Consider the following 21,020-nt stretch of genomic DNA (forward strand, 5'->3'; position numbering starts at 1 on the left):
ATGAAAGAAAGAAAGAAATCTTTTTTGTTCATGCTGTTAGCTTTATTAGAAAGTAGAAAATGTAAAAGGTATATAAAAATGTTGCTGGGGGTTTTCATAAACAAATCTTTTATGTCAATTTTCTAGTTAACAATACTAAGTATTATCTTTTCACAAATAAGACAATAAAAGACGGGTAAAGGTCATTTTCCACTGCAAGAAGAAATTATGTTAGGAACTGTTCTTGTAGAAATTCTTTCAGAAATAACCACATTTATGTAGACTCTACAGCAACAGCAACCAAAATGCAATTCTCAAAAATTAAATAATCCACAAACCTTTACAATGATTGTCCAAGAGAAAGGCTGCAAAGAAGATCTGGTTTTATGTTTCTGCAGTGGACAGTACTAACCATGACGGGGCTGATATCATATACTGTATGTGTAGTCTATATGGTGAAAGCAGGGACAGATTTAAGCGTAAACGCATCAAAGATTTTTGTCTTGCTTAGCTCATATGTATTGATGCCTGTGGATTCATGGCATTTCATATGACTTCATTGTTTCTTTGATCCAGTTGAGTTGTTTGTTTGAGACAAATGCAAAGACTCCCGGTACGTTCTCTTTACTCTCACACTTGATTCCAAAAGAAGTAGCTCCAACCAGCACCCCATCGCACAACAGTGGCCCTCCTGAATCCCCCTGCAGGAAGAACAAATACATGGTAGTCATTCTTTGACTACTTGTGGATGTGAAAAAGCCAAGAGTGTTGAGCTGAATGCCTGTTTAATTCAGAGAACTAATAAATATACACACACACTCTATATACTTACTTGACAGACATCAACCTTTTTTTTACCAGTTGAACCAGCACATATCATGTCACTGGTGATAACAGGATAATAATAAGACTTGCATGTCTCTCTGTCGATCACAGTCACATTGGCAGACATGAGGACATCAGATGGTTGGTTGCTTTCAGTTAGTCCCCATCCAGCCACCATACATTTGCTGCCAGCTGGAGGCTCCTTGACGGTGTTGCCCAACTGGAGACACTTCACTGTCTTGGTGAGCTTCACTGTTTTTTTAAGCTGAACAATAATTAAATGGACATGTTACATACTCATTATGACTGTTTATATTTGACCTTTACAGAGCAGGTCATAACGTAAGTATTCATGCAGCACTGTGCTAAAATCTTGAACCCCCACTCATTTATTTATACATTTTGTTTTGTAAATGGAAAATATGTGTTGTAACTTATTGAAAAGTCAAATTATACGTACACAAAAATACATTAAAGAGAATAAGTCTGCTTTTACCTTTTATCCTCCTAGTAATACCCAGCAATTATTTTTTGTCCTCTGTCAAGGACATGAGTCTGAGACTGCACTGTCAACCACTGTTTATGCAATCTATATTTTATGCCAAAGGGGGTGGGTTAAGTGATACTTTTTTTAAACAAATATTATAATTCTGCCGCTTAAACTTTTTTTTTCTTCAATTTGACAGCCTCAACTTTGATTTAGTAGGATTTTACAATTGCACAGTAATTTTATCCCTTCCAAAACAAAACTTATTCATTGTCCTTTGTAGTGGACAGCAGGATTTACCTCACATTTTCAACCAATGTCCATACTTCAGGAAATCGGAGATTAGGGAGAAAAGCAGAAAGAAACTACGGAAGGGGAGTCTGTCTTCCTACTGTCAGGGGTGAAGGGAGACCAGACATCAGAGCAGGAAGGTGAAAGCTCAGAGGACATATCAGCTTTTGAGGAGCCTGAAAAGACATTTCTCTTCACAGGCTTGTCTCCTGTATGGTGGTTGATAAACCAAATTCCAGAACTTCAGAGCCCTAGCTCATACAATACTTCTTATCCACAATGGACACTATCTGTCATCATTTTGCCCCTTCTCAGGGTCCTCAAAAGCTGGTATGTCCTCCTTCTGAACTTTCACCTTGTTGCTCTAATGCAGGGGTGTCCATTTGATTCAGGTGTGTCAGAGCAAGGATGCATCTAAAGCTGCAGGACAGTAGCTCTCGAGGACTGGACTTGGACACCCTGCTCTAATGTCAGGCCCTGACAGCTCTTACAGTTTTTCTCAAATGCTAAAACACAAAAGCCAATCCTCTAAACCAAATGACCAGTTGTCTAAACACATTTACTAAATCTAGCCATCATTTACCAATATCATAAACAGATGTCACATGAAGACACAATTCACAGAACACAATCCTCCATTGTCATAAATCTAAACACATCTTTCCTTGCTAAAACACAAGTTGCAAAAGAACTCTGTTCATATTCTCAAATGAAAGCTCATGTGATGCAACATGCTTGCCACAGTCAGCAATATTTGAACACAATGAACACACCTGGCGTCATTCATTACACACAACTACTCAAAATTGAAGACACCTGTTGCTAATGCTGTGACCACATGTATAAAAGCAAGTTCAGAGTGCACAGTATGCTGAAGATTCCAAACAAACACCATGGATGAAGGCAAAGTCAGGGGAAGAGGAATTCGATGCAGAGGAGGGAGAAGAGCTGGCCCTGGAAGAAGAGGAGCAGGCCAATGAGGAAGAGGAGTTCAAATGAGAGGAGGAAGAGGAGCAGGCCAACAAGGAAGAGGAGTTCAAATGAGAGGAGGAAGAGGAGCAGGCCAATGAGGAAGAGGAGGAGGCCAAGATGGGAGAGGAGAAGGTCCAGGAGGGAGAGCAAGACAACCTCGCACCATCATTACGGACGAGATGCGAGCAACAGTCATTGACCATGGCATGACAATGGCTGAAGCAGGACTAAGAGTCCGTCCAAACCTGAATAGGTTCACCGTGGCCACCATTATCAGAGCATTCAGACAACACAACAGGTATTGTACTCTATTGCTTTCTTTGTCACAATACAGTTTTACAAACCTGTGAAAGTAGTCTATTGGTTTCAAATCAGTTGTGACTGTATTATAACACATGTCAATTGACAACACATGTTTCTTTCTTTAGAGTTGAAAGAATGCCACATAGAGGTGGGAGGGTTGCCATATTTACAGCGGCACAAGAAACTCTCATTGTGGATATGGTTCGTGGGAACAACCTCATCAGACTCTGGGAGATCAGAGACAAAGTCATTGCCGATAATGTCAACTTTGAGAGCATTGACGATGTCAGCTTGGCCACAATAGACAGAGTTCTCCGGCGCCAAAAGACGCAGATGAAACAGGTCTATAGGGTTCTCTTTGAGCGCAACTCTGCGTGACACAAAGACCGAGTATGTGCAAGTAAGTATCCATGTTCACAGTACAGATAGTGGACATACTGTGTTGCTCAGTGGCCTACATTACTTCTGGACAATACTGTGCTAACTGATTGACCTTTGTTCTGAACACCTGTGCACTTTCACATTGGGCGGTGGGAGGGTTGCCATATTTACAGCGGCACAAGAAACCCTCATTGTGGATATGGTTCGTGGGAACAACCTCATCAGACTCTGGGAGATCAGAGACAAAGTCATTGCCGATAATGTCAACTTTGAGAGCATTGACGATGTCAGCTTGGCCACAATAGACAGAGTTCTCCGGCGCCAAAAGACGCAGATGAAACAGGTCTATAGGGTTCCCTTTGAGCGCAACTCTGCGCGACACAAAGACCGAGTATGTGCAAGTAAGTATCCATGTTCACAGTACAGATAGTGGACATACTGTGTTGCTCAGTGGCCTACATTACTTCTGGACAATACTGTGCTACCTGATTGACCTTTGTTCTGAACACCTGTGCACTTTCACATTTTCACAGAGGATATTACAGTTGGACGCGATGGCCAGACCTCATGAGTACCTCTTCCTGGATGAGGCTGGCTTCAACCTGCACAAACGAAGGCAAAGAGGCCGCAACATCATTGGCCAAAGAGCCATCACTGAGGTCCCTGGCCAATGGGGGGGTAATATTACCCTTTGTGCGGCCATGGGTTCGGAGGGGCATGCTGTCCTTGGGTCTTACAACACCCAACGTCTCCTCACCTTCCTAGAGGAGCTAAAAGACATCCTCCTGGACCGCCAACAACACCATCCTGGGCCCGCACATCACATTTATGTGATCATTTGGGACAATGTCCACATCCACAGAACAAACCAAATCAGAGAGTGGTTCACTACCAACAGTGACCACTTTTTAAACGTCTGTCTGCCACCCTACTCCCCTTTCCTGAACCCTATAGAGGAGTTCTTCTCATCGTGGAGATGGAAGGTTTATGACAGACAACCATACACATGAGAGAACCTCCTAAGGGCAATGGAGCTGGCCTGTTGACATCCCAGCGGAGGCCTTCCAAGGATGGATTCGCCATTCCAGGGCATTTTTCCCGTGGTGCCTGGCAAGAGACAATATAACCTGTGATGTGGATGAGGTGATGTGGCCCGATGCAGCTCAGCGACATGATGCCGCACAGTGATTGTGGTGGGTGTGTGGTGTGAATAACGTAAATAAAAAAACTTCACACCCTGATCATGTTTTCAAGAGTACTGTTGTATGCAATAGATTCTGTTTTTGCATTGAGTTGTGTTACAGTAGTGTACGTACATGCAGGATTTTCTATAGATTTATACTCTTCATATGAAACTCACAAATCTAAATGCCTAATCCTCTGCAGAGATCTACGACGATCCGTTACTGTATAGTTTCTAAAAATATGCATTGGCAGTTATGAAACAAAGAACCTTCTCACAAATTGAGCATTGTGTGTTCAATTGTTTTGCGTAGTGTGTAATGATCAGTGTTGGTCAAGTTACTTGAAAAAAGTAATCAGTAACTAATTACTGATTACTTCCCCAAAAAAGTAATCCCGTTACTTTACTGATTACTTATTTTCAAAAGTAATTAATTACTTAGTTACTTAGTTACTTTTTAAAAACACGATTTACAACCTGAAGAGGTGATAAAGCGATAGATCTTTCAGCCCAATTCTACTTTTTCTACATAATCCATCATACAAAATGTAATCAAATGGAAAAATCTCTTTTTTTAACTTGTTTTATCAGTTTTAATCTTTTAACTTTATGCATCAAGCAAAAATTTAATTATATGCAACACTCTCTGACTTGAATAAATTGGTTTAACATTTAAAGCTATTTTCTGCACATTCCAGCACATAAAATAAAATATTTTTTGTGTTTACACTCACTCTTTCAAATAGATGCAAGTAAAACACAGCAGAAAATAAATAAAGTCAAAGACTCAGCGGTGCTCTTGCTCTATTTTCACCTGTAAAGCAGGACTGCGGTAGGCGGAGGTTTACCCTGGTGCAGGTGTGCCGCGGTCAGTTGAAGAATCCGCGACTTTCTCTGCGAGTTTCCCATTACGTCATGGCGCACTTGGTGCTTGCTTGGAAGTTTAGGGGTTTTTTTCACTGTAAAAAGAAGCTTTTTTCCCACGCACGATGGACGCTAATGTTTTTGTCACTTTTTATGGAATCAAACTCAAAGTAAGGTCAGTACTTCCACGCTTTAAACGCTGCACGCTCACACTCTCTCCCACAATCGATATGTGATCCATTGTTGACCTGTAGACAGCTGTTGTCACTAACGGCGCACTCGCTTATGTCACTGTCGTGAGACATTCTAGCAAAAAATCACGGTTTTAGTAACGCAGTAACGCAGCGTTCCTACGGGAAAGTAACGGTAAGCTAATTACCGTTTTTGCAATAGTAATCCCTTACTTTACTCGTTACTTGAAAAAAGTAATCAGATTACAAGATTACAAGTAACGCGTTACTGCCCATCTTTGGTAATGATGTGTTTAGTGTTTACATTTTTGAAAGCTTCGAGCTGCTCTTTTGGTGTGACAGTTTGAGTTTTGCAGTGGGAAGGTGTGGTTGTGTTTATGTAGCTTTAGAAAAGGGTGTTGTGTTTAGACATTGGGGAACATGGTGGAAACGTTTGTGAAATGTGTTTTAGCATTTGAGAAAAACTATAAAGCCTTTGAATGAAAACAAACGCTGTTGTGACAGTGATGTACACTGTCTTGTTGTTATATGTATGATTTCTATACGTTATACATCAGATAAAAACTTAGGTTGTAAGATTCAGATAATTATTTAATAAAAGCTAGACATTTTTAATGAGAATAACAAAAGTATTTCTTTGTTCCCTGTTAATGCCCTACCTGGCCCCCTGGCAAAACTTTGCTAGACCCGCCCCTGCACAGTTACCAGCTGTCAGCTACTTAGAAAAGGATCCTGGTGTTATTTGTCTCTCAGAAACAGTTCATAACTTCCCTTCAACTCATTCATGTCACCTAAAAGGTAAACCTATTTCTCCATCACCTGTTCAGCTCTGATGATTCAGTAAGAACATCTCCTGGTTTCATCTTCATGTTTCCCTCTCCCCAGATATCCAAACCGACATCATGGCCAGCAGCTTTTACGGCTGTGGCTCCAGCAAATATCAGCTGATACTAGAAATTAATATTAAATAAATTCTAACAACAGCTGATCAAGCTTAAACGTGCTGCTGTTGTTTAGTGCGACATCCGCTGGTTTCCTCTTTCTGGCGCAAAGTGGGCGATAAACAAACAACAGCTGGGACTTGCGTCAGAAATACCGATCAGCTGATCATTGATCAGTTTTATGATTGAATGAGAGAAGAAGAGGCAGCTGACAGCGTAAAGACGGAGAATAAATCCAGCTTTGTGTCTTTTTCCATTCTAGCTGAAGTACGGGACAAACTGTGTTCCTTTTCAGCTCAATACGAAATGCGTAATATTTTCTCTGAATGCGGGACGATTCTGTTTTTACGGGACGGTTGACAACTCTACTAACTAACCTTATGAATAAAATAAAGTTCACTATCAGTAACATCATAGCACCCACCCAGCTGTATAAAAACTCCGTCATGCTAGCTAGTACGCAGTACGAGGTATTGTAACTGACTGTAAAAACTCAGCACAACGGAAATAAACTCCACCTAAATTTGGTTTATATCTGATCCAGACAGACTGCAGTTCATAACTGAAAAACAAAATAATAAAAAAAAATCATCGGCCCATAAAAACGAAAAATCACCATCGGCCCACCGGGCAAAGGCCCGGTATGCCCGATGGCCAGTCCAGCTATGGTCGTGCCATCAGTTAAGCCTTTGCGTGTCAACTGTGGCACGGGTGCCCAGGGTTGCCGACCCCTGGCATAGAGGATAGCACTGGCCACAACAGAGACACAAAAAGATAACATGAAACGGGACATCTGCGACAAGCTTGAATGCAAGATTGATACGGTTACCCATATACTGCGGTCAGAAATATCATCTGTGAAGGCTGAGTTTAAAGCTGCTATAACCACCCTACAGGCCACCGTTAATGCTCAAGGGACCACCATTAAAGATTTGGAGCTTTCAGCTACAACCTGCAGTGACGACCTGACTTCTCTTCAATCTGCTGTAAGTGTCCTAACGGAGGAGGTCAGACAACTGCAAGCTAAATGTGAGGATCTAGAAGGAAGATCAAGGCGCAATAATATTCGCCTTATTGGCATCCCCGAGGGTTTGGAGACTTCTAACCCTAGGGAGTTTATTTCCCATCTCCTGCAAGATCTTCTGAAACTGAATGAAGCACCTCTGTTAGATCGGGTTCACAGGTCCCTTGGACCAAAGCCCAGAGAGGGAGCGCCTCCTCGCCCACTCCTCATTAGAGTCCACTACTTCCATGTTAAGGAACAGCTGCAGGGGCAAACTCTCCTCTACTTTACCAGGGCAGAAGGATCTCCATCTTTCCAGACTTCACACCTGCAGTGGCTAAAAAACGTTCACAGTTTACTGGGTCAAGCGCCTTCTACACTCTTGTCCTGGGATCAAGTTCAGCCTGTTCTATCCTGCGGAACTGAGGGTGACACTTCCAGATGGAGTTGTACGTAAGTTTACTGATCCTGCGTCTGCCACGGACTTTGCCAATAAAATCCTGGGGAGCCCTGCCTCTCAGGGCACATAAGTGTCTTAGCCCATTGGGCTGATATGTCCATCTTGGTTAATTTCTGTGAAATATTCTATTCTATTTTTTTTTCCTCTTTCTTCACTGTTTTTTATTTTTTATTGTATCTTATTGTATTTTTTTAAGTAACATACTTATGTTTATTTGAGGTGAGCTTGATTTATAGGATGTGTCTTGTTCTAATATATTTTCATACAATCCTTGATTTGTCTCTGCCTTGTATTGCAAGGAGCTTGAACTCAACTGGGACTTCGAATGGTTGGGAGGAAGTGCTCAGGGGTGTGTTTGGTGGGGGGTGCGCGCATCTTGTTAGGGAAGATGCTTCAGCATTTAGGGGGAAGTTTGGGTGTTCTTTGTTTTTTATGTTGTACTGTTCTGTTCACTGACTTTGTTTTTTCTGTGTTTTTCATCGGTCAGCTTCGGTTTTTTTCAACCTATGTTCTAACATGGTATCGCAATTAAATACTAATAATCAACAAGCAGGTCACTCGTTTAAGTTCTGTAGCTGGAATTGTAAAGGTCTGAACCAACCTATTAAAAGGAGCAAGGTCCTCCATCATTTGCAATTTTTGGGCGCCCAGGTTGTGTTTTTACAAGAAACACACCTAAAAATTTCAGATCATTTTAGACTTCGTAAGGGGTGGGTGGGCCAACTCTATCACTCTACATTTAAATCCAAAGTTCGTGGTGCTGCTATTTTAATACACAAATCAGTGCCATTTGTTTCTTCTAATGTTATAGCGGACCAGAATGGTAGATTCATTATTGTGAGTGGTAGTATTTTGAACACTAAATTCATTTTTGCCAATGTCTATGCTCCCAATTAGGACAATCCAAATTTTTTTAGCACTTTTTTCACTAAAATTCCTGACTTGTCTTCCCACTATTTGGTTTTTGGTAGCGATTTTAATTGTTGGCTCGGGCCGCTGGATCAATCCTCAAATAAGCCTGGTAGGCAATCCAACTCTTCCAAAATTATTAATATGTTCCTTGAAGAATTTTCTGTTATTGATGCCTGGCGTTTTCTCAACCCCACACGTAGAGAGTACACCTTTTTCTCCCCTGTTCATCATACATACACTCGTATTGATTACTTTCTACTGGACAGTCGACTTACTTCACAGATTCGCTCTTGCTCTCATAGTGCTATTGTCATATCAGATCATGCTCTGTTGACTCTAGATTTGGCAGTGGGCCAAAGTTCTCCACCAGCTCCATGGCGTTTGAATACACGCTTGCTGTCAGACGATAAGTTAATCACATTTGTGAATTCCAAGATAGACTTATTTATAGAGACAAACATTACACCCGGAATATCACCCTCCATTTTGTGGGAAACGTTTAAGGCTTTTATCAGGGGACATATTATATCTTATGCTGGTTTTGAGGCAAATCAAAGGAAAGCAAAGTTGTCCGAGCTCATAATACGCATATCGCAATTAGATGAGTTGTATGCTGTCTGCCCGGCACCAGAGGTCTATAATGACAGGCTGTCTTTGCAGACTGAGTTTGATCACCTGTCCTCTGCTCGGGCTGAAGAGATGTTGTTGAAGTGTCAGTACTCCCAGTATGAGTATGGGGATAAGGCCAGTAAACTGCTCTCCCATCAGCTTCGTAGTGCAGCAGCTGCACATTCCATTCCTCGGATTCAGACATCAAGCGGTGTTTCTACGGATCCTAAAATAATTAATGACCAATTTCGAGACTTTTATTCATCTCTCTATGTGTCTGAGTGTGCATTTAGTACTGAGGCTTTGGACTCCTTTTTCAATCATCTTAAGGTCCCATCAATTGATCAGACACACAGCCTTCAGCTGGAGGGACCAGTAACTGTAGAAGAGATCCTGCAAGCTATCAGCAAATTGCAGTGTTCTAAGTGTCCCGGACAGGACGGGTTTCCTGTTGAGTTCTATCGTAAATTTATGCCTAAACTGGCCCCACTCATGATAAATATGTATAAGCATTCACTGGAAGTTGGATCCCTCCCACCCTCTCTACTGCAGGCATCTATATCCTTGATCTTAAAAAAGGATAAGGATCCATTACAATGTGGCTCATACCGTCCCATTTCTTTGTTAAATGTGGACTATAAAATCCTTGCTAAACTTTTAGCGATGCGTGTGGAAGCAGTCTTGCCATCTGTAATTAACCCGGATCAAACTGGCTTTATTAAAGGGAGATATGCCTTCTCTAACCTTAGACGCTTGTTTAATGTTCTTTACAATCCCTCAGACTCCAACAGCCCTGAGTTTGGGATCAGTTTAGATGCTGAGAAGGCTTTTGACAGGGTCGAGTGGGGATACCTTTTTTATGTTCTGGATAAATTCGGCTTTGGTAAAATAATCATCTCCTGGTTGAAACTTCTTTATATATCCCCGCTTGCCGCTGTCAAAACAAATGGCACATGTTCTGACTTTTTTCCTCTGTTTAGGGGGACTAGGCAGGGCTGTCCCATGTCGCCGTTGCTCTTTGCAATTCTAATTGAGCCCCTGGCCATATCGCTGAGATCAAACCCAGGTATCACCGGGGTTACTAGGAATGGTATAGATCAAAGGGTCTCCTTATACGCAGATGATTTTCTTCTTTATATCTCAGAACCAGCATCCTCATTTCCTTTGGTGCTCTCAATACTTGAACAGTTTAGCCTTATTTCTGGCTATAAGCTGAATCTCGCTAAGAGTGAACTGTTCCCCCTGAATGCTGCTGCACAGAAATATCAGTGCACAGCACTGCCTTTTCGAGTTGTATCGGACAACTTCACATATTTAGGGGTTAAAATTACAAGTCAAGGGGGTCCGGTAATGGCGGCTGGCTGAAAGGACGTGCCCACTTCTGCTCCGCTATCTTTCTGTAAAATCCTGAATAATACTCGTTTGTTAGACATTGAACGACACCTAGGACAGCTGTGATGCCTCTCTCGCAAAGGAAACCCGGGAAAAACATTAGTAGACCGACTCAATCGAAATTATCTGACTTCACTTCTAAGTTGAACTCTGAGGCTAGCTGTGAAGCTAGCGTTAGCCGTGAAGATAGCGAGACTAATATCAACGCTAGCCAGGCGGTGGAGGAGGGAAATGATGAGCCGACTGAGAGGGAAGAGACAGCCGAAGGCTCAGACGTAATACTGGCGGCTATTGCAAGCTTGAAATCCGATTTTTCCTCCAAACTTGATGGTGTTTTGTCAGCAATAGAGACTGTGAGGAAGGATGTTAATGAGTGTGCCAAGCGGGTCAGTGAGGCGGAGGCCCGGATATCTGCAGCAGAAGATAGCATTACCACCTTGGAAGCAAAGGTACGGACTCTTGAAAATAACAACAAAAACCTCGAGGACAAAGTGCTGGATCTGGAGACCAGATCGCGACGATCTAACTTGAGACTTGTTAACCTGCCCGAGGACGCAGAAGGAGAAGATGTGTGCGCTTTCTTGGAAAACTGGCTACCGGAGGCTCTGAACTTGGCGCCGCTACGAACCGCTCTGACGCTGGAGAGAGCGCATCGGGTCGGCCAGAAGAATATGTCAAATACCGCTGCACCAAGGACTATGATCATGAAGTTTCTAAATTACAAGGATAAAATGACCGTGATAAGAGCTGCCAGGGCAAAGGGACAGATTCTTTTCAAGAATCGCCCGGTAAGATTTTATGAGGACCTAGCGACCGGAGTGCACAAAAAACAGAAAGAGTTTGACGCCGTAAGACAACAGCTTCGCTCCATGGGTATCCGGTACGGCATGATTCCTCCTGCGCGACTGATAGTGACACACGACGGACAGTCCCGCATCTTTAACCTGCCAGGTGAAGCGGAGAACTTTGTAAAGGCTCTGAGGTCAGAAAGTGGACCGGGGTGAGATGATGTAATCATGGTCATACTACAGTGTGTTGGCATGGAGGGATGATTACTGAGCTTTAAGTTTAAAAAGAAGTGAGAGGGAGAGAGAGAAAGGCCAGTTTGTTATATTTATTTGTTTATTGGTCCAGAGGCTCACAGCCACTATTAGTACCCTGATTTTCTTATCGTATTCAATAACAAGTTTTTTGTTTGCATAGCGGGGTGGGGTAAGGGAAAAGTGTTCAGGCACAGTCGGTTGATCCTCACTTTTGGGTGGAACAACCTTTAGCTGTTAGACAGGTGCCAATATGTATAGGGGGAGGGAAATGGGTGCCCAAGTTCAAGTTAAAGGGGCATATTCAGTATTCATTGTTATGGATGTAGTTTTTGACATTCAGGTATTATTTGTTTCTCTGTCCTTTAATATTTCAAATGTGTTGGGAAGGGTTAGCCTTGTTGGATCTACTACACATATTTGGACGGATATTAGGATATAAAGTGAACAAAGAAAAATCTTCATTAATGATACTTAACTCAGAAGAGAGAGAGGGTGCTGGAAATTCTTTCCAATTCAAAATGGTAGACTGTTTTACCTGTCTGGGGATTAAGATAGTGCCATGTTTGAGAGACATTGTTGGAGCTAACTACACCCCTATGGCAGACTCAATCACCTCATCCCTAGATAGATGGAAGCTCTTGCCCTTGTCACTTATAGCGAGAATTAATGTTCTTAAATTAAACATAATGCCCAAACTTTTGTACCTGTTCCAGAACATCCCATTGTCATCCCCTGCTAACTTATTTTCACACCTGAAGACAATTTTTGTACGTTTTTTGTGGAATGATAGACGACCAAGGCTCCGTTTATCACTCTTGTACTTACCGTATGAAAGAGGAGGCCTCAAATGTCCCAATCCACTTTGGTACTATTGGGCAGCCCAATTGAGGACTATGATGTATTATTTTACAGATAAATCCCCCCCGCCTTGGACAAATATGGAAAACAGCTCAGTACCTCTTCCCCTTCCCCAGTACCTATACTCAGCAAAAGTCAAAATGTTGAAAAAAAAGACAAAAAATCCTATAGTCAGAAATATGATTATGATCTGGTATCAGGTTAAAAAATACCTGGGTGAACCCACCTCTTTCGCACGCTTTAGCCCAATATGGGGTAATCAATTTTTCCCTCCAGGCAGAGCAGACCCTGGTTTTAGGAAGTGGGCTGACAAAGGCTTAAAGACAATAGGGGATCTCGTGGGATCAGAGGGTGAGATTTTGATGTCATTTGAGGAGTTGATTTCCAAGTATGATATCCCATGCAAACATCGATTTAAATATCTACAAGTGAGAAACTTTATTAGATCATCTCAAAATCAGTGTTTGTCAATCCCTCCGTTTTCCACTTTGGAAACAGAAATGAAAAGAGATTGCTTTGGAAAGGGAATAATCTCCAAATTATATAATATGTTAGTAGAGGGTTCCCCTGAATCTTCTTTAGGAAAACTTAATGCCTGGAGGGAAGATTTACAGGAGGACTTATCCTCCGAAGACTGGGAGGAGGCATGTGCTGAAGCACAAACACAAACTACCAGTACTCGTCTCAAAGTATTGCAATATAATTGGCTAATGAGGACGTATGTGACTCCAGAAAAGCTTAATAAGTATAATGGTGATATCCCAGACTTGTGTTTCAGGTGCGGAGAGGAGAAAGGGACATTTTTCCACTGTGTCTGGGAATGCAATAAAGTACAACGGTTTTGGAAAGAGATTAAACAAGCTCTGGATATTATATTGGGTACACAACTAGCTCTTGACCCTAAACTTTTTATTTTAGGGTTATATCCTGATGGACATCTTATGTCTAGAAAGGTAATTACCGCCCTGGACTTATGTCTACTGCTGGCAAAAAGAGTCATAGCACTCTCATGGAGGAAGACCAGTAAACCAAAATACATTAACTGGATTAAGGAATTGTCCACAACTTTACCTATGGAAAAAATTACTTACATTATCAAGGGGAAACTACCACTTTTTCAAAACATCTGGGGTCCCTTTATGCAATATATGGGAAATATGGATCTTGGCAGTATGGTGGATGGGGCAGATGGGGTGTAAATGTTGGTGGTCCTCTGCAGTTTCCTAAATTAATCTCTTTTATACTTGATCTTTAATGCTGTGTGAATTGTACATTTGAGTTTGTAACTTTGAACCATGCACAATAGTGTAACCGAGTTGATGTTGAGCAACCCTTGGAAATAGAGAAGCTTATTATATATATATATATAATTTTTTTTTTTTGGGGGGGGGGGGTTTGTGTTTTCCTTTTCCTTTGTTTGACTAAGTTATTATTTACAGGTCATATAGTTTGTACTTCCACTTAACTGTTGCTCTCTAACATCTTATAAGTGTCTGATTTGCAAGGGAGGGCGATTGACTGTTATACAATAATTTAGCTGCCCTGGATGTTTCCTTTGATGTGGAAGTACTCCAATTTCTGTATGTAATTTTGAAACGCAATAAAGATATTGTTGGAAAAAAAATTACAAGTCAATTCCATGCTCTTTTCAAGCTTAATTTCGACCCACTTGTGGAGAAAGTTAGGCAGGATTTGGACAGATGGTCTCTACTCCATCTGTCTGTAGCAGGGCGCATAAATACAATTAAAATGAATATCCTCCCAAGATTTTCTTTTCTTTTTCAGTGTGTCCCTGTATTTATCCCAATTTCCTTTTTTGTTAAATTAGACAAGATTCTCTCTGGGTTCATTTGGAACAAAAAAAAACCCTAGAATACGCAAGACATATCTTCAAAGACCGAAAAAGATGGGGGATGGCTTTACCAAACCTTATGTTCTATTATTGGGTATGTAATATTCGTATTCCCAGGTAGTCAAAGGAGCTTGCAAAGAAAAGCGTCTGGACTTCTTTAAGTTACTTGAAGACGTTTCATTATAGATATAGATATCTATAATCCAGTTTTCACACCTTGGCTCAGGCGATTAGAGGATCATCAGGGGGTCCTTTTGTCCCTCTGTGGGGGGTTACTCCCACTAGGTTAATATCTGGGACTCTCCACCATTTGACCTTAGAACTGAAGAAGCTTCTCGGATGAGAGGTGAAACGTCTTCAAGTAACTTAAAGAAGTCCAGACGCTTTTCTTTGCAAGCTCCTTTGACTACGATGACCTGGATGACTGAGAACCTTCACAGACGTATTCCCAGGTACTGGCTACAGGGGGAAGGCATGAATAATGCTGAGTTTGGAGACTTCTTCTTGTGCCTCATCCTCTTTACCAGCCCTGATTTATGCCCAAAAGCAGCCTCCGAGTGCAGGTTCTTATAATAACTCTATTGTCAAAGTTACCTTGAAAATATGGTATCAATTTCGTCGTTATTTTAAGTTGACCTTTTTTTCCCTTCAGTCACCCATTTTGAAAAATCCCTCTTTTCAGCCTTCGTTAGTTGATGGTGCTTTTTATTTGTGGGCCTCCTTGGGTATCAGGTCTTTTTCTGATCTGTAAATTCAGAATACATTTGCCTCCTTTGAACAGCTCTCATTGAAATTTGGCCTTCCAAAAAGTCACTTTTTTCGCTACTTACAAATCCGGAGTTTTGTTAAGGAGAAATCCTCTCAGTTCCCATCTAGACCTCCTTGTCATGACTTTGATAACCTTCTATCGCCTCCCCCTTCATCACAGGGCCTGATCTCTTGTCTGTATGGGAGAATATGTTCCTTTGGCAACTCCTCAACCTCGGCTATTAAAATGGCATGGGAGCAGGACTTGGGGTGTGTAATTCAGGATGACTCTTGGGATAAAATTCTTTACCGGGTCCATGGCTCCTCATTATGTGCCAAACACGGGCTGATTCAATGTAAGATTTTGCACCGTGTACATTGGACTAAAGCCAGACTAGCTCAAATATACCCCAACTTTAGCCCTGATTGCGACCGTTGTCATCAAACACCTGCCTCTCTAATACATATGTTTTGGTCATGTCCATCCCTCAAATTAATTAATGGATTAATATTTTTCTGACTTTATCAAAGATCATCCAGCTAACCCCCCAACCTGTGCCCTTAACTGCTTTGTTTGGGGTTCTTCCTGATACAGTTGTCTTGCCGACGCCCCAAGCGGATCTGGTAGCATTTCTCACCTTATTAGCAAGACGCAGAATATTGTTATGTTGGAAGTCCCCTTCTCCCCCATCCTGGGAAATCTGGATCAGAGACGCTTTGCATTTTAGCAAACTCGAAAATATTAAATTCACCCTGCTTGGGTCTATGGCCAAATTTTTTAAGACCTGGCAACCCTTTTTTGAATATGTTGTTTTTTGTCCATGTCGACCAATTAAAAAAACAGTCAACACGTGGGATTTGATTGTTTAGGAAGAGGGAAAAGTTTTAGGAGTGACGGTAACGGCAGCGAGACAGAGCGAGCGAGTGAGAGAGAGAGCGAGAGAGTTTTTAGATGTGGGAGATTTGTGACGTTTAGTGTGGCGTGTTTACTTAGTGTGTTGTCTTGTGTAGTTGTTCTGTTGTGTAGTCGTTTTGTTTTGTGTGTCAGTGAGGGCACTAATGAATGTCACAAAAGCACATTTGCAACGTAAACACTGTCACTAAGTAGAAAACCAGCGGAGTGATACCCCTCCTGTTGTCAGGCCTGCAGGTTTATCCATGTGTTGTTCTCCTCTGTCTTTTGGTGGACAAACTTTTTTTTTTACTGGCACACATCATTTGTGGGGCATCTTATTGCGACACCTAATTGTTCTCTCATTTTAATTTTAGTAATATTTTTAAATTACGGAGCCCCGCAGGGGACATGGGAGAAAAAAAATTAAGACGGACTTTTGCGAAATCTCACAAAAGTTTTGCGAGATCTCGCAAAACTAACTCGGGATCTCGCAAAACTTTTGAATTAAATGGTTGTACAAAATGGTTGTACAAAATGAAAAAAAAACAAACTCAGGTGTATTGGCTGCATTTTTAGATAAATAGTTGTATATGTTTACAAAATGTACAATTTATATTTGCATTTCAAGTTATAAAAATTTACTGTTTTTTTTTTTTACAGTAAAAAAATACTACTAGGATTTTAAGTTCTTTGTGTGATTTCAGATCAGTAATACTAATGCAGTATGTCAGTGAAAAAAACAACTAAATTCAGTTGAGCTGAAAAGAATGACACCAAACAAGGCAAGGGGAAAAAAATAAAATGAAACAATTTGAGGGTGAAACGTAAACTCAAAAGGAGTCAAAAATGGCCGGTTGTATTTCAGACCTCAGTGGGTTAATCCAACAAATCATGAAAAATTAGGTTTAAATTTTTGTTCATGACAGTGCAGATTTCTGACATTTTGTGTAATTTAAGCATGTAACAATGTGATTGTTTTCTAACAGTGTGAAACTTAAGTTAGACTTGTATTTGTAAATGAACCGCCCCATGTTGTGTAGCTTTCTGGATTTTATACTTGTTGGGCTACATATTTATTTATTATACAGTATATAGAATCAAAACTCACATGTTTTATGTAACTAAAGTGTGTAATTATGTGGGCTACAGACAATAATTAAATTCTAGACTATATTTATATGAAAAACGTGTATACTTACTGCATTTGAATTATTCTAACCATATGTAACCACCTGCATATGTGTTTGGAAAAAAAAAGGCTTAGATTTTGCCACCCCATTTGATTTCTTTGCCACCCTCATGCCACCCTAAGAAAATTTCTCTAGATCCGCCCCTGCATAGCGTTTGCTCAAAAAACTCAGTAATATTGATATTGAAGTTGACTGGAAGAAGGAATGGGGTGGAAATATTGTTCATAAAACCTCACTGAGTTCAGGAGTAGCAATTCTTTTCTCAAGAAACTTTCTTCCAGTTTCTATTGAAGTAGATGATATTAGGGCTGCTCGATTATGGCAAAAATGATCATCACGATTATTTTCACTGAAATTGAGATCTCGATTATTTGACGATATTTATTTAACCCTTTAAGACCTACTATAGAACCAAGTCCGCCAGAGCTTATATTATTTTTTTACATGTTGTAGTGCCATTTGTGGAGCATTTCAAGTTGCTATACATCAATACAACTGTTATAGCCCATATTTTAATAATATGTATGCATTAAGTCCATAGTAACTACATTAATTGCAAAACAGTGCAATAAACTACAAAAAAATTGAAAATCGTTTTTGTTTTTTTTTACATATATTTCTACTTGGAGAAGTTTAAGAGGTTTATCCCTCAAAACTTTAAATACAAAAAAGTTACAAAAAATAGTTTACAACAACAGGAAATTTATTTTGAGTGTCTTCATAGTTTTATTTTGGAGATAAAGCAATTTTTATATACTGCAGGAAAAACAAAAAAACAATCCTATGATGCAAATTTGCAAAGAAAACAGCAGGTGCATCAAAATAAACTATTTCGAGTTCTAAGCATCCCAGAAACTATTCAGAAAAGTCAAACATGACCAGTATAGGCTTTTAAGGCCTACAAGTAAAAAACTACATTTCCGCGAAAATTACGTCACTTCCGGTTTCGGGCAGGAAATGGCGGACATGCGATAGTTTGCGTTGACGTCTGTTTCACTGTGGGAAGTGTTACGAACAGCTGATCGGATCGGCAAAGCCTGTTTCTGGAATATTGTGTTTTTGTTCCTGCAAGCGCTTTTTATGCAATTTTTGCAAAGCTTTATGTGGAAGGAAACCGTGACCGAGGACAAGCTGATGGCATAAGATGTAAGTACAACTCCTCCGGTTTCGTATGCAAAACAAATTATTGCGCTAGCTTACACGGTTCAGGTTCTACAGGGATTTAAAAATAGTTACACAAAACGGAGCGTGCTGCTCTGACCGGCTTTAAAGGGTTAACAATAACAATGTATTGAATAATGACTTTAAAAAATAATATAAAATAGTGTGCAACACCACTGAAGTTTTTTTTACCTCTCTTTTCAACCAACGGCAGTCACTCTCCTCTCCAATTAACTTCTGCTTAGCTTTCCGAGCTTCCCTCGGGTCCTCTTAATCAGCGGTCTCCAACCTTTTTTGCGCCACGGACCGGTTTATGCCCTACAATATTTTCACGGACTGGCCTTTAAGGTGTCGCGGATAAATGAGGGAGGGGCTAATAATCTGCTCAGTCATTTTTAATGATCGTTGAAAGCCTAGATCGTAATCGTGATTAAAATTCGATTAATTGAGCAGCCCTAGATGATATTGTACCTGGGAGGTTGTTAAAGGTCATTGTTACGTATGAAAATTTCAAGCTGACATTGTTAAATGTGTAAGCTCTAGTCTCTCCTCGTGTTCGATGTGTTTTCTTAGAAAGGTTAGCGAGTACGCTGTTAAGTTGTACGTCAACGGATCATTTGATTTATTGATTTATCCATACACACACAGAAATACATCATATAAGATTAAAAACAAACGTATTCACATAAATGAATCTTTTTTTTTTAACTTGGTTTCAGACAATGAATGATCACTTTACCTTGAGCAACATGAGGTCATTCTCCTTGGATCCCTGGTAATAGTCAGGATGAGGAAAACGTTTATCAACCTTTTGGACCTGTTTAGAAGTTTTTTCTTTTTTCTTGATCGAGTGTGCTCCCAGCGTCACTTTACTCATACTGTAGAAGAAAAAAAAATGTATTAGTGAAAGTTCACTTATAAAAAAGATTAATAGGTCAGATTAACCCTTTTAAATAAAACAGTTATAACATTATCATAGCTGCACAGTTATTTCATTATATGTGTATTATTGTATATAGTTGGGTTATGGTTATTTTAGAGACATAGATAAAGCTGCATGGTGTCTTCCTCGAGGTGAATAAAGAATTTCAACGATATAACAATTTGCAGTTATGAAATTTCTGAGTGCAGTCTCTTTCTATGACAGTGATTACCACACTGTTTAGATAAACATTTAATCTTTTTTTTTCTCATTTGGATTATGGCCAACATCAATATGTATGTGCAATGCAGACAAATCTACTTGTGTTTTGCAGGCTTTTCTATAAAAACAACAGACAATATGTTTGATGCCAATTTGATTTGTATCTATGATAAGGAAATGAAGAAATTCTAAAAAATTAAAAAAAAATATGACAATGATTAGTGCAAAATTCTCTGTGAAGATATTAATTACTACAAGAATATGGACAATCTATAAATAAAAAAATAACAAACATTACATTAATAATTATAATAAAGACTTTTTCCTTCTGATCTCTCGTGAAATCTTTTTATGTATTATCTTTCACACTGTCAGTTAAACATAAATATTACAATATTGTGATTTGAAAAGCGTTCCTACTCTTTGCAGTGGGCAGCTGTCAGGACCCATTGTGGATGGATTAACGTCCCTCCACAGACAGATTTTTTGCTTTTCACATAGGCCATGAAAGGCAACGAGTGTGGCTCGACTTCTTTCCCTCCAATAATCTCAGACCCACCACCTAAAACAAAAAGAAAATATCCATCACATAACAAATTCAGCAGATGATGCAGTCAAAAACAGATGAGTGAAACAAATACCCTTCACCAACTGCTTTTGTAATGCCAAGTATGCATTCTGCTTATTTAAATGAATGAGAAAATTGTCTACAGGTAAATTAAAGTACCACATAAAATATTAATCACCTGGCTGGATGATCACGAGGAGCATGCATGAAACGAAAACACTGAAATAACTCTGGCAGAACATTTTGCCCTTTGTCTCTCATAGATGTTGAATGCACTGAAACCGTGACGCTCAGCTTTATACAGAGAGCTGAAAGGATGTGGTCTGACAACTGAAATTAACAAGTCAGCAAAGTGGGCTCCTAAACGATTCTAAGGTTGTGATCAAATATATCATTACCAACCTTACCCCATTCACCATCACCACCAATAACAACAACAACAACAAGAACACACACATATACTTACCCACTTTTTGACCGTGAGAAATTTGACTTGGTGTATTTCCCATGGATGAATACTTCATTGTCCTTGGCTTGACTGTTAAACTAAACTTAGATTGTTGTAATTTTCATTCTGTGCTTTAAAAACTTCCATATTTCATGACATAGTATCTGTGGTGAGGCATGGTCAGTGGTGCCGTGCGGACCCACCTGCACGGCATCCGCAATCACACCTGCCGTGTTAAAAACACGGGGAAGCAGGGGTTGTTGTGAGTTGTGGTGTGATGAATGTGCGGCTGACAGCTGAGAGGTGCAGCCGAGTGTGCAA

At 40.3% G+C, this 21,020-nt stretch overlaps 1 protein-coding gene and 1 pseudogene across 1 annotated transcript; one reads left to right on the forward strand and one right to left on the reverse strand.

Moving 5' to 3' along the window:
• Positions 1-515: 515 nt before the first annotated feature.
• On the reverse strand, positions 516-20,493 carry LOC146621562 (granzyme A-like). Its single transcript, XM_085368552.1, has 5 exons — positions 20,430-20,493; positions 20,104-20,245; positions 19,279-19,417; positions 812-1,069; positions 516-680 (listed from the first exon to the last, which is right to left on the reverse strand). Exons 1-5 carry the CDS (start codon positions 20,491-20,493, stop codon positions 516-518), a joined length of 768 nt encoding a protein of 255 aa, XP_085224678.1.
• On the forward strand, positions 3,438-4,229 carry LOC146621563 (uncharacterized; annotated as a pseudogene).
• Positions 20,494-21,020: the final 527 nt, after the last annotated feature.

The sequence above is a fragment of the Diplotaxodon limnothrissa genome, linkage group LG12, assembly GCF_057381915.1.
Source record: "Diplotaxodon limnothrissa isolate DT_005_m linkage group LG12, D_limnothrissa_male_GT1.1, whole genome shotgun sequence".
Lineage (NCBI taxonomy): Eukaryota > Metazoa > Chordata > Actinopteri > Cichliformes > Cichlidae > Diplotaxodon > Diplotaxodon limnothrissa.

What these genes read in the sequence shown, in the direction of transcription:
- LOC146621562 (XM_085368552.1), bottom strand. Translation starts at nt 20,493, where the DNA reads ATGTTCTGCCAGAGTTATTTCAGTGTTTTCGTTTCATGCATGCTCCTC. An exon ending in CCTCGTGATCATCCAGCCAG is followed by an intron (nt 20,246 to 20,429) that starts GTGATTAATATT and finishes TTTTTGTTTTAG; the next exon opens with GTGGTGGGTCTGAGATTATT. An exon ending in ATGACCTCATGTTGCTCAAG is followed by an intron (nt 1,070 to 19,278) that starts GTAAAGTGATCA and finishes ATTATTGTTCAG; the next exon opens with CTTAAAAAAACAGTGAAGCT.